Source organism: Nanorana parkeri, unplaced genomic scaffold (genome assembly GCF_000935625.1).
Source record: "Nanorana parkeri isolate BGI_ZX_2015 unplaced genomic scaffold, ASM93562v1 scaffold251, whole genome shotgun sequence".
Lineage (NCBI taxonomy): Eukaryota > Metazoa > Chordata > Amphibia > Anura > Dicroglossidae > Nanorana > Nanorana parkeri.
In genome coordinates this window covers 639,315-652,483 of record NW_017306519.1, presented here as the reverse complement: position 1 = coordinate 652,483, position 13,169 = coordinate 639,315, and the positions used below count along the sequence as shown (strand labels likewise).

The 13,169-nt window shown below is 47.2% G+C and overlaps 1 protein-coding gene across 1 annotated transcript in view; it reads left to right on the top strand.

Moving 5' to 3' along the window:
* Positions 1 to 4,387: 4,387 nt before the first annotated feature.
* RABL6 (RAB, member RAS oncogene family-like 6) overlaps positions 4,388 to 13,169 on the top strand; it is a 33,369-nt gene continuing 24,587 nt past the window's right edge. Inside the window, exons 1-2 of the mRNA XM_018556767.1 lie at positions 4,388 to 4,686; positions 12,747 to 12,881. Of these exons, the coding sequence (XP_018412269.1) occupies positions 4,557 to 4,686; positions 12,747 to 12,881 (265 nt within the window). The 5' untranslated portion in view covers positions 4,388 to 4,556. The remainder of the gene's footprint in view (positions 4,687 to 12,746; positions 12,882 to 13,169) is intronic.

The window sequence follows — 13,169 nt, the reverse complement described above, 5'->3', positions numbered from 1 at the left end:
ATCACCATCTGTACCATGTGACCACCCAGCTGTCACATTCCACAATAAGTGTCCCCCCTCCCCCACATGTACACATCACACACCCCATTCCTGACCCCCTGTGTATACGCACCCCTTCTTCTACAATACCTTACCCCCTGTGTATACTCACCCCCTCTCCTCTCATACCATATCCCATGTATTTCCTCACCCTTCTACAATACCTGACCCCCCTCTGTGTGTCCTCACCCCTTCTTCTCCTCCCATACCTGATCCCCTGTGTGTTCTCACCCCTTCTCCTCCAATACCTGATCCCCTCTGTCCTCACCCCCTCGCTGTGTCCTCACCCCTTCTTCTACAATACCTGATCCCCTCCGTGTGTCCTCACCCCTTCTCCCATACCTGATCCCCCTCCGTGTGTCCTCACCCCTTCTCCCATAACTGATCCCCTCCGTGTGTCCTCACCCCTTCTTCTCCCATACCTGATCCCCCTCCGTGTGTCCTCACCCCTTCTCCCATAACTGATCCCCTCCGTGTGTCCTCCCCCCTTCTCCCATAACTGATCCCCTCCGTGTGTCCTCCCCCCTTCTCCCATAACTGATCCCCTCCGTGTGTCCTCCCCCCTTCTCCCATAACTGATCCCCTCCGTGTGTCCTCCCCCCTTCTCCCATAACTGATCCCCTCCGTGTGTCCTCCCCCCTTCTCCCATAACTGATCCCCTCCGTGTGTCCTCCCCCCTTCTCCCATAACTGATCCCCTCCGTGTGTCCTCCCCCCTTCTCCCATAACTGATCCCCTCCGTGTGTCCTCCCCCCTTCTCCCATAACTGATCCCCTCCGTGTGTCCTCCCCCCTTCTCCCATAACTGATCCCCTCCGTGTGTCCTCCCCCCTTCTCCCATAACTGATCCCCTCCGTGTGTCCTCCCCCCTTCTCCCATAACTGATCCCCTCCGTGTGTCCTCCCCCCTTCTCCCATAACTGATCCCCTCCGTGTGTCCTCCCCCCTTCTCCCATAACTGATCCCCTCCGTGTGTCCTCCCCCCTTCTCCCATAACTGATCCCCTCCGTGTGTCCTCCCCCCTTCTCCCATAACTGATCCCCTCCGTGTGTCCTCCCCCCTTCTCCCATAACTGATCCCCTCCGTGTGTCCTCCCCCCTTCTCCCATAACTGATCCCCTCCGTGTGTCCTCCCCCCTTCTCCCATAACTGATCCCCTCCGTGTGTCCTCCCCCCTTCTCCCATAACTGATCCCCTCCGTGTGTCCTCCCCCCTTCTCCCATAACTGATCCCCTCCGTGTGTCCTCCCCCCTTCTCCCATAACTGATCCCCTCCGTGTGTCCTCCCCCCTTCTCCCATAACTGATCCCCTCCGTGTGTCCTCCCCCCTTCTCCCATAACTGATCCCCTCCGTGTGTCCTCCCCCCTTCTCCCATAACTGATCCCCTCCGTGTGTCCTCCCCCCTTCTCCCATAACTGATCCCCTCCGTGTGTCCTCCCCCCTTCTCCCATAACTGATCCCCTCCGTGTGTCCTCCCCCCTTCTCCCATAACTGATCCCCTCCGTGTGTCCTCCCCCCTTCTCCCATAACTGATCCCCTCCGTGTGTCCTCCCCCCTTCTCCCATAACTGATCCCCTCCGTGTGTCCTCCCCCCTTCTCCCATAACTGATCCCCTCCGTGTGTCCTCCCCCCTTCTCCCATAACTGATCCCCTCCGTGTGTCCTCCCCCCTTCTCCCATCCCTGATCCCCCTCCGTGTGTCCTCACCCCTTCTTCTCCCATACCTGATCCCCTCTGTGTGTCCTCGCCCCTTCTTCTCCCATACTTGATATCCCATTCACTGATGCATACCTGATCTCCTGTGTGTCACCTCACCCCTTCTACAAATACTTGCTCTCCCGAGTGTCACCCTCCACCCACCCATACTTGACATCCTGTGTTGTCCCCTCATACCTGATCTTCTGTGTCTGCCCCCACATATGCCTGATCTCCTGTGTCTCCCCCATACCTTATCTCCTGCACATTACACCTACAATACATAAATTCCTGATCTGCTTTCTCTCCCCCACCCATCCATCTAATTCATACCCATTCTGCTATGTGTCACCCCTTTCCAACACACCTTTTGTGCTGTGTTCCATCTGCAAACATACAGATCACACCATCTCCCAGTACTACATGGCAGATCTCTCATATAGAACCTCCTCCTCCAATCACACCTAATCCTGTGTTTATTATCTCCTCATCAATATTTACCTCACTCAAGCCGGGTCCTCTGTGTATTTAAATAAATATGTGCATGAGAAAGATATGGGCACTGCCTTTGGTGACCTCTCTCTGTAAATGCTAGTTGCCTGGCTCTTGCTGGTCGTATAGTACTTTCTCAGAAGCTAACCAGAAACAAGATTTCAGGCCAGTTATTCAGAAAGTACCAAAGCCATTGGATCAGCATGACACCCAAGAAACTCATTTTCAGATGTTATCAATGGCAGCCTCCAATATTCCTCAGTACAGGGTTCCTTCAGGCCCTGATCACAATTGTTCATTGTTCTGTAGTAAAACGTGTGTGTATAGCCACGCTTTCTTTTAGCTTTAGATAAAGTAGAAAAGGGTTAATAGCCCATCAAGTTATTGATTGCTGTTCACAACTAAAAACGTTTTGTCTTTTGAAACAGTTTGCAGTATTTGTAAAACAAATTTGTCCAGCGAAGCTGTATGTACATTCATTCTGTGCGGATTATTCAGCTGTTGTGAGAATGGTGCAACCCCTGCAGCCAAAATAGGGAAACCCCTCCACTGCATATTATGTGCGTTCCTATTCACACGGCAAATGTAGAAATATTTCTTACCTTTTTAGGTGTATCTGTGTAGCGGACTTTGCAAGCTTCTGTCAGTTTCCAAGTGACAAGAAACTCTGTCCTCATAGAAAGACTGGAGACACTCTGAGCGTCCACTTCAACATACAATGCTTCTAGATCTTTAACCCTTTGTTAGGGCAGAGAGTGTTCTTGGCTGCAAGAGTGGAGATACACTTTAAAGCGATATTAAAGCCAAAAGGTTTTTAAAGCAGAACTCCAGCCAAATTTATTTTTTAACCCTTGCAGTGGGGCTACCCCTGCACCGCAAGGGGTAAGTGCTCATCTTGCTGCTTAAAACAAAGTTATACTCATTGGAATCGCGGAGCCAGCTGGCTGCTACTTTGGTCCCTGAAGCTTGTCTCCTCCTCCTCCGCTGCAGCGATGGTATGTCCCTTGGTGTCCTCACCTCCTATGCAGAGGTATAGAAAATAATGACTCAAGGATCCTTAGACGGCTGCAACGGAGGGGGAGAGAGGCTCCAGGGACCGGTCTAAGAGCAAGCTAGCTCCGAAGATCGAGTGAGTATAATTTTCTTTTTTAGCACCTAGACAAAAAAGAGCACTTAACCCTTGCAGTGCGGGGATAGCTTCACTGCAAGGGTTAAGAACATTTTTGCCCGGAGTTCTGCTTTAAGCAATTTCAAATGCTGATAAATCCGTTACAAAGTATGCTGCTTGATGTTTGAAAGTTTTAGTTTCCTGCAGAATGAGCTGATCTCCTGAACATTGGCCCTGATATCCTGCTTTAGGGTGACTCCTTTCCCTTGTAGAGTCCTATGGAGCCACCCTTGTGTGTGCTAGTAAGCTGTGTCTGTCTCTGCAAACACATACCCAGCAAGGTAATCCACCCCTTACCTGCTTTGTGCTCCAAGATATTAAATAGACAGCTGTTGGAGTCTGTGCTGACCCTTGTGATCAGAAACTAGACAGGAAGTTCAGGAAAGTGGAGCTGAGAGAGTTGGAGCTGTTCTGAAACATGACGGCTGTGCTCGGGCAACAATGTAAAATATTACTTTGCGGAGCAATGTATATTTGTTTGATCTGGATTCATTATTGAAAGAATTTTGAGAGTTTAATACTACTGTTGGTCTATTTTTTTCTTCTGGTCGAATGTTCTGCAGATATTATGGGCAGTAGTGTATGGTGAAAGTACCACTTGATGGAGCTGAGGGTCATAGGAAATAAATGCAGCTTAGTAACAAGAGATACAGTGTAACAAATGTAGAGAGCCCTGGGGGGAATTGGCAGATAAATGTTACCATTGCTACTACTGGTTATTCTTGTTTGATATAGCATTGGGGTTATGTTGTATCACCCCTTTTAGATGAAAGTAGTGTATAGTTGAACTCCTTAAGAGCCACTCCTCATCTCTTCCAGAAACTTACACTAATTTTTCTTCTCTGTTCAAAATTTTAGGAACTGTGGGTCAATTGTGAGTGGTGACTTGGGAATTCTGCGACCATCTCCTTACTGCTGACTGTTACGTATTTCTCTCAACTTCTCGGGAACTTGGACATGTTTAATCTGTGAGCGAAGGGAAAAAAAACCTAAAGCATGGCTACTCACATCTGATATTTGCTATAGGTTTTCCTCCGACATTCCCTTCCAGCAGATATATTGTAGTATTTCTAACTGACATTTGGAGTGTGGTCTCAAGAAGTTTCACTGTAAGCCATCAGACGTTTGTGTTGATCTTGCGGGCTCGCCCCATCTGCAAAAGAGAAGATGTTTTCCGCTTTAAAGAAACTGGTCGGGTCGGACATATCGACCATGAAAGATAAGAATATCCCTGCCGGCCTTCAGTCCATGAACCAGGTGCTACAGAGGCGGTTCGCCAAAGGAGTCCAATATAATAGTAAGACATATGCTATTTGCTGTTCCATGTTTTTGTTTTTAGAGTTAAACTCCAGGCAAATAGTAAAAAGATCTTATTCAGCTGAATTCAACTAGTGCAAGTACCTGAATGTGTCTTTTTATCAGCCTCCTATAGTGATCTGTACAGCAGCACTCAAACTGAGAGAGGGAAGGGCAGCACTTGGAGCCAGTAAGGCTCTGCTACATAGCACGTGGTGAGTGAACATGCTGACGGAGTAGTGACTTTCTTGGTGTATTTCAGCTCCCTCATTGTCCAGTCAGCAAGCAAGGGGTGTGATCTTGATTAATCTGTTCTACAGGGTAGGTCAGTGACCCAGCTACACTTTTCTGCAGGGCTGCCTGGATCACAAGGCTTGCTCAGCAAACTTACATCTCCTTAAGTTGGTAAAACAATTCCTTAATATGTACATAGCTGCTTGCCTGGAGTTAAGCTTTAAAGGAGAACTATGGGGTCAGGGCTTTTTCCCATAGTTCTCCTAAGGGTCACGGGAGAACACAAACTAGCGTTCTCCCGTGACCCAAAGCTCAGTATACCGCGAGCTACAGTATACTGAGATGCCGCAGTTGGGACGGATCCCGACAATACTGTCTGGATCCACCCAGCTGCGGGATTGACAGCTGGCTCTGCCTATCCAGAGGCAGAGCCAGTTGTGCCCTCCCCCGTCCGTTTTGCCAGTCAGCGTTGGAGGATCGGACAGGGGGGGGGTGGGGGATCCCTGCAGGGAGCCGTGAGTGACAGTCAAGGCTCTCTGCAGGGATAGATCGAGAAGTGAGCGAGCGACGGTATGTGTTCGCTCACTTCCCGATCTACTGAGCCGACCTGTGACAGTTTCATTGTCACAGGCCGGCTCAGATTGAAAATCACTCCCCTCATAGTTCTCCTTTAACATAATCTTTAAAGGGTTCCCTAAATTATACAATTAATAACATTTTAAAAAAGTTAATCCTGCAAATGCTGATTTCTTTGCTGTATTGTTAAACCTTTTGGCGTCCAACAATTTGAGTCACTGACCCAGAAGAGTTTTGCAGTGTGGTACATCTACCTTTCCTGGCATGCATGCTTGTTCTGAATTTGTGACCAGAAGGTCTGTGTAATAGTCAGGTACAAACTTTGTGTTATGGTAACTTATATGTTAAGTTCAATAAACCACTGTAACTATTTCTGAAAGGAAGCATTGGCTACGGATGTCTTATGAGTTGCATGTGACCGTGCAGCAGTGGAATTCTTCTGACAGCGCACAGACTTTATCCTGATTAAAAATCTTCCTTGCAGTCATTGAAAAGGCTTATATAACGGGTAGGATTAATACTAGGGCAGGGCTTGAAAAATTTGCTTTGATTCTGGGAGCCAGCTAAACAAGTTAGGACCCAGAATATATGGGGTTAAGGCTTTTCCCCATAGTTCACCTTAGGGTAACGGGAGGACACAAAGTAGCGTCCTTCCGTCACCCTAGGCTCAGTATACTGCGAGCTGCTGCCAGGATCAATTATGCCAGGATCCGCCCAGCTGCGTGACTGACAGCTGGCTCTGCCTATCTAGAGGCAGAGCCAGCTGTACCCACCCCCTTGTCCATTCCGCCAGTCAGCGGTGGCCGATCAAAGCGGGGAGGGGGGAATCCAGCCCCTCCCCTGTCACGGCAGAGAGCCGTGACAGGTTCGAGAGGAGGTGAGCGAACGCCGGTATGTGTTCGCTCACCTCCCGATCTACTGAGCCGACCTGTGACAGTCTCATTGTCACAGGTCGGCTAGAACTATGAGGTGAGTGAAAAGCACTCACCTCATAGTTCTCCTTTTTAACTTTTTTTTTTTTTACACAAGCCTCCTATGTGAGAGCACATGGGAGATAACAGGTTCTCTTTAAGGTGACATTAGGGGACCCCTAGTGTCACCTTTCCACTTGAATAGCTTTAGCTGGAGAATGACAGCTGCATGCTGAGGCAGCTGAATGTAAACACAGCAGGCAGTGGCTGGGAGCAATAGCCCACCTGATATTGGCCATTTCAAATTGCAATAGCAGACTGGGTATTGCGCCTGCCCACTGCCTGCTATCAATCAGCAGAGCAGGTACCTGAAGGAGAAAGTTCTCCTTCAGGTACCTGCTCTGCTGATTGACAGTGGGCGAGTGCAATAGTCCCAAAGAGGGTTGCACGGTGGTCTGTCCTCCCTTCTGAGTGCCGACTGCAGCAGTCTGTGTCCCCACTGATCCTCCCGCTGCCTCTGCTGAAACGGGTGGAAGAACCGCGTGGGTCAAAGGGAACACAGACCGCAGCATGCAGCAGGCTCCCAGTGGGGAGGAGAACCGGAGGAGCAGAACTGATGTGGAGGCGGCGGCAGGGGATCGGGAACGAGCTGATAAAAGCCCAGGTGCCAGGATGCAATTTCTAGTCGCCATGGCAACCTGGAGCCTGGGATTTGTCAAACCATGTACTAGGATTGTTGCCCATATACACCAGTCAGTTATGCAGTTTTATTTATTACCTGCACCTGAAAAGTGATCACGGATACTAGTCACCATGGGTGACACCTATTGTACAAATCATATTTCCTGACCTTTCATTTTGAAAATTGGAATTCCTTGCCTGTCATACTGATCCAGTGCCTTCCTGAAAATACTTTGAGTCACCGGCTCAGTAAAAGCATGTACAACAGGAGTTCTGAGTTTTCCTAATCTGCATGCTTGCTCCAAAGGGATTTGAAGCTGGTCGACTAACATAATGGGAAATTGGTATTTAAGGTGGTCAACAATGGTGACCTCTATATTGAAAGCTTCCTTTGAATACAAAAATCTGTTTTCTACCAGGGCTCCTATATTTTCTCTATGGTGAACCTATGGCACGTGTGCCACAGAGGGCTGCAGAGGCTCCTCTGGTGGCACACAAGCTTAGGCAGGGGTGTTGAATTGGTAATGCTTGATGCCTGGGACATGCAATGCTGAGCGGTTGTTTTTTTTCTCTCTATATTTAGCACTGCTTCGGGCAAGCAGGGCTAAATGTACAGCGGAGAAGCTGCCACTCGTTTAAGACAAGTGATCTTAGTGATCACTTGTGGTAAGCCTGCTGGTCCACCCCCACCACTGGCTGCCTCTCTCCCCCGCTTGATGCCTCCCTCCTCGCCATGGTTTTCGGGGTCCCCCAGCAAAGTAGTTCAGGATGGAGAGCGGGGAGAAGAGTGGAGAACGTCCGTTCTTTGGTCTGCTCCGTGTGAGCAGTGAGACAGGAACGTCGTACTCTCAGCCTTCCCATCTCAGCTGTCACAGGAGATCCAACACAGTGCTGTGCTACTCCTGTATTGTAGGTGATAGGTTTAATAAAGGGAACCTGTCGCCTCCAAATGCTATCAAACAGGGGCTTGTTATCCCCTGTGTGATTAGCAATAAATCTAAATGGGAAAAAAATAATATAGATAAAAATTTAGAAAAATAATAAAATAAGTATTGGGAAGCAGCTCTGACATAAGGAAGCAATACTCTGCTCCTCCACCAAGGTGACCATCTTCACAGAGATGCACAGTGCAGAAAAAGACTTGGTAACCACGTTGGTGACCACGTATTGGTGACTAGTCTCCTCTGTTTGTATTTTTTTTAGCACATTTTGCAGAGTTCAGGTCCTCTATAAGCCAAAACTTTATTTTTTGTCTTGGATAAAGCAGGGAGGGATTAGTCTGTCGGGGTTTTTATTGTTTTTGTTTTTTTGTCTCTATTGGGGAGGTTTCCCCTCGTTTTTTGTCAGGACAGGAATTGATGTGAATGATGCAAACACAAAAACAAATTTTTAGTAGGAAGAGTTAGTACTTCTCACAATGACTGTATTGCTGTCTATCTCCTCTTGTCATGGTGACAACATAGCCATCCTTTTTGCGTACGAGCATCACAGGGACAGGAAGTGGAACAAAAGCGTCTACTCTGTCCTAGATGGAGTCGGGAATAATTGGATGTCGAAAATAAACAGACACATCTGGCTACCCATAGAGTTACTTTGGCCTTCTAATCGGAGTATTCTGAAAAACCGACAGATGGATCTAAATGGATTTCCCATGTGAAAGGGGCCTTGGGCTCTGTCTTCAATACTTACTGATCTAGTACAACCATTCAGATTAGAAGTCAGAACTCCCTATCTGCATAAATATCACACGTCAATGTGTTTCGGAGAGTACTCAAGCCATTGCAACACCATGACAGCCAGGCAGCTAGCATTTTCAGCTTTCATACTGTCCTGCTACAGATTTCCTTTAACTGATTTGAGGTTCAGTGAAAGCTCTTTTCCCTTGAAAGTAAATAAAGATTGCATACCCAGCGTAAGATTAGATATGGAAAATCCTGACCTGTCTGTGCAAGGATGAAATGAATGAAGTCCAGTTCCGCATACTCCACCTTACAGAACAAACATCTCCATTGGCCTTGTCTTAAAGGGAACTTGCTGAGTGAAATATGGATGATGCCATTGCCAACATGCATTACATTAGTTGCCTGTCTGTCTCTGCCTTCAGTACTTTGTGTCATTGACTGGGAGTGAAGATGCAGCTTTGACTTCTGGTGCTGCATGCCTGTTATATATCAGTAGTGGCTTGTGTTGATGGGTAACTGCAGCTTTCTTTCCACTGCATTTCTTCTCGTATTTGAGGCCATTTTGAAATGCATCTCAGATCATTAAAGTGATATTACAATCAAAAAGTTATTCTAAATGCTGATTAAATTGCTTACAATGGATGAATGAATCAGCTGGTCCCCTGAGCACTGGCCCTGATATCCTGTATTTTAGGGTGGCTCCTTTCCTTTGCAGGGTCCTATGGGGCTACCCTTGTGTGTGCTAGTAAGCTGTGTGTGTCCGCAAACACATAGGCACAGCAAGGCAAGCCACTCTCCTCCTTTCTCCAAGCTAGTAGATATATGGCTGCTGGAGACAGGGCTGTCCCTTGTGATCTTGTACTGGACAGGAAGTTCAGGGAACCCAAGCTGAGAGAGTTTGGATACAGCTGTTCATAAACATGATGGCTGTGAGTGTTTGGGCAAAAATGTGAAGAAACACTTTGCTGGGCAATGTAGATTTGTTTATCTGGATTCATTATTGAAAAAATGTTGGGAGTTTTAATACTAATTTTAAGAGGTCATCAACAGGTCCAATTGGCTGGCAGTTGGCCTCTATCTAAGCTTCAAGCTGCTTTTGCATTCCCACTGACTGGAACGGTGAGACAACCATTTCTGAAGCAAACGGAAGCCAGGCTGTTACTCAGAATGTACTGAAGGCAGAGTTAGCCAGAAAACTGAGATTTACAATATATCCGCTATGGCAGCTCATGCATTTCTCTTCAGACATAATCATCTCTGAAAGTCTGTAAAAAATTGTAAGCTCTGTCCCGGGTAGTCGGAAGCCCTGTCTGTGTGACAGTGGGTGAGTCTGAAAATCAGAAGCTTTCTTCGCCCATTCTGAAGGAAGCACTGTGTGGGTTTGGCACCGGGTAGCCCCGTGTGGGTTTGGCACCGGGTAGCCCCGTGTGGGTTTGGCACCGGGTAGCCCCGTGTGGGTTTGGCACCGGGTAGCCCCGTGTGGGTTTGGCACCGGGTAGCCCCGTGTGGGTCCGGCACCGGGTAGCCCCGTGTGGGTCCGGCACCGGGTAGCCCCGTGTGGGTCTGGAAACATTGTTGACAAAGTACCTAAATTTGTCTTGATATCAGCTTCCTGTAAGCACAGTAGTACTCAGACTGGAAGAGGAAAGGGCAGCATTAGGAGCCAATGCTATGCACAGCACTGTCCATTCAACACTAAGAACTTCCTGAAAGTAAAAGGGCAGAGTAATGATCTCATCAGTGGGCTGCTGCTCCTTCATTGCTAAATCACTGGGTGGATGGATCCTAGACCAGGCTGTAGTGCTTTGCCTCAGTGCAGCCTACAGAGCCGTCCATGATCTGTTTTGTCTGGTAAAGGTTACCATGAGCACTAGACTTGCTGAACAGAATTTAAAATCTTTTGCAAGGTAAAACAGCTCCTCTATGTCTGTTTATCTGGAGGCAGCTGTCACATGCCGGCTCTATAGATTGAGAGCTGAGCGATCACAAACCGTTGACTGCTCAGCCCACAGTCTTCTCCATGCAGATAGCGGTGATTGTCAGTCACTGCTCCCTGCAGGGATTCTCCCTCCCCTCTTTGTTCCTCCAACGCTCATTGGAGGGACAGGCAGGGGTTGGGGCGGGCACAGCTAGCTCTGGCTCTAGAGAGGAAGATCCAGCTGTCAATCAGGCAGTGGGGTGGATACCGTTAATATTGTCCGCATCTTTCCTGGCTGCAGTGCGGCTCTGGGCTGTCAGCATATAGCGGGCAGTAGTCCGCTACATGCTGACTTTGGGTCACAGGAGTATATTAGTTTATATATTCCTGTGACCCAAAAGAGAACTATAGTCCAAAAAAGGTTTGGCCTTAGTTACCTTTTAACCGCTTGCCGTCTGCCCTTTGTGAAAAAAACGGACGGCAGACTCACACGTGCGTGCGCCCCCTAGTTTTTTGTTTTTTTTTACATTTTCTGTCATTTTTCCTTTTTAATATAGTAAAAAATAAAACCCCCAGTGGTGATTAAATACCACCAAAAGAAAGCTCTATCTGTCCCCAAAAAGGGTATAAAGTTTGTTTCAGTACTGCGTTGCATGACGGAATAAATGTCAATCAAAGTACCGCAGCGCTAAATACTGAAAAATGGCCTGGACGGGAAGGGAGTTTTACACCACGGACTTCAAGTGGTTAACAAGATCTCTGTATGGAAATAAACATAAAAGGGTAACTAAAGTGATAAACATCATCTTTTGCTGCCCCCGTTCACAAAAAGCATCTAATATAGGGTATTATGTATTTGTATAGTGTATGTGACGCTGTTTGCAGGGGATTGTGTACTATCGAATAAAACAATCAGTAATTGGCAGCATACTTGCTAGCAGCCACTGTGCAACTGACTAATATGCTCCCATCTTTGCTGGAAGAGGGGGATATGTCTCTCCTCTGAGGCATTCAGGTCTATTTTTAGCACCACAAATATGTACAAGCATTTGGAGAACACAGAAAGTGGAGCATTTTAAAAGTTCATATGCAATCCTTTTTTTATTTACTTTTGAAAAGAAATGTTCTATCTCCTTTTTTATCATTATAAATACAGAGAAGGTACAGAATGTCCGGTATATTACCACCTTTGGTTTGGAAATGCCATGTTAAAGTGTATCTCTAGGCAAAACCCTTCTTTTATAGTTTGGAATCCAGTGGGGAAGGGTTAGTCCATCTGTCTAGTTTTTATTACTGTCTGTGGCCCCATTTGGGAGATTCACCCCTCTAATTGTACTGCTGACCAAGTGAGGGGAAATCCAGATTTTAAAGATGCCGCAGAACAGGAGCTAGGAGTAAATCTTCCAATGGGAACACCTGTACCAGGGAAAACTGTCTGAGGGGAATTCTCCTCACTTCCTGTAACTTGCTATTGTGTCTTTTGGGACAGGAAGTGAAGACATTTTCCTAATGGCTCACAAAAAGCATAAATAATCTGGCTGGGGTTTTTATCTCCCCCCCCCCCCTCTAAAAAAAAAGTTTTGGGTATACAGACACTTTAAGGCCTACGCTAGTCCTTTATGCCTCTGTGTTCTTGCGTTGCCTTTGTAGCTCTGCGAGCTTTGCTGTTGGGAAGTGTAAGAGGCAGATCTGTTCTAGAACTAGTCAGAGAAAGCCGTATGAATCCAATCACCTGGTTTTTCCCTTTTAGTTTTCCTTCCATAGCTAGTTCTCCCTTCTCCAGAACAGACCTGATGATCGAGAGTGCGATCTGCCTGTCCAAGATAGGCAGATCGTACGTTTTTTTTAATCCCTGTACAACCATCGCAAGACTAAAGTCTTGCGATGGTTGTAGAGTGTATGGCCACCATTACACCTGACTGCCCCACAACCTAACCTCCTAGCATGCACAAGTTGCCGCTTTCAGAAATGCACCAATCTGTATGAGGTGAACTCTGTTTTTATTGGAATTGTGTGTGTGTGTGTGTGTGTGTAATGATCTGCTTCTCTTGTTTTCTAGTGAAGATAGTTATTCGGGGAGACAGGAACACCGGAAAGACCACCCTGTGGCATCGGCTGCAGGGGAAGAAGTTTGTAGAGGAGTATATTCCTACTCAGGAGATCCAGGTCACCAGCATACACTGGAACTACAAGAGTACGTCTTTGTTTCATGTCTGTCTTGTGCCTCTGTCATGTGTTCCTTTTATCGGTCTCTTGCATTTCACTTAGTTGAGTAAATTTGGTAGCTCTTTTCCACTGTCTGGTCTCAGTCTCCTGGATCTTTTCTAGTAGAAAGCCAGTTATACACAGCTAGATTTCTCTCAAATGCTGGCTATTGTATGCAGACCACTAGCACCCGCGGCTGTGTAAATCCATGAATAGTGACTGCATCTGATTGGCTGTAGTCACTGTTTGGCTGACAATTCAGTTGACTTTTGTGGAG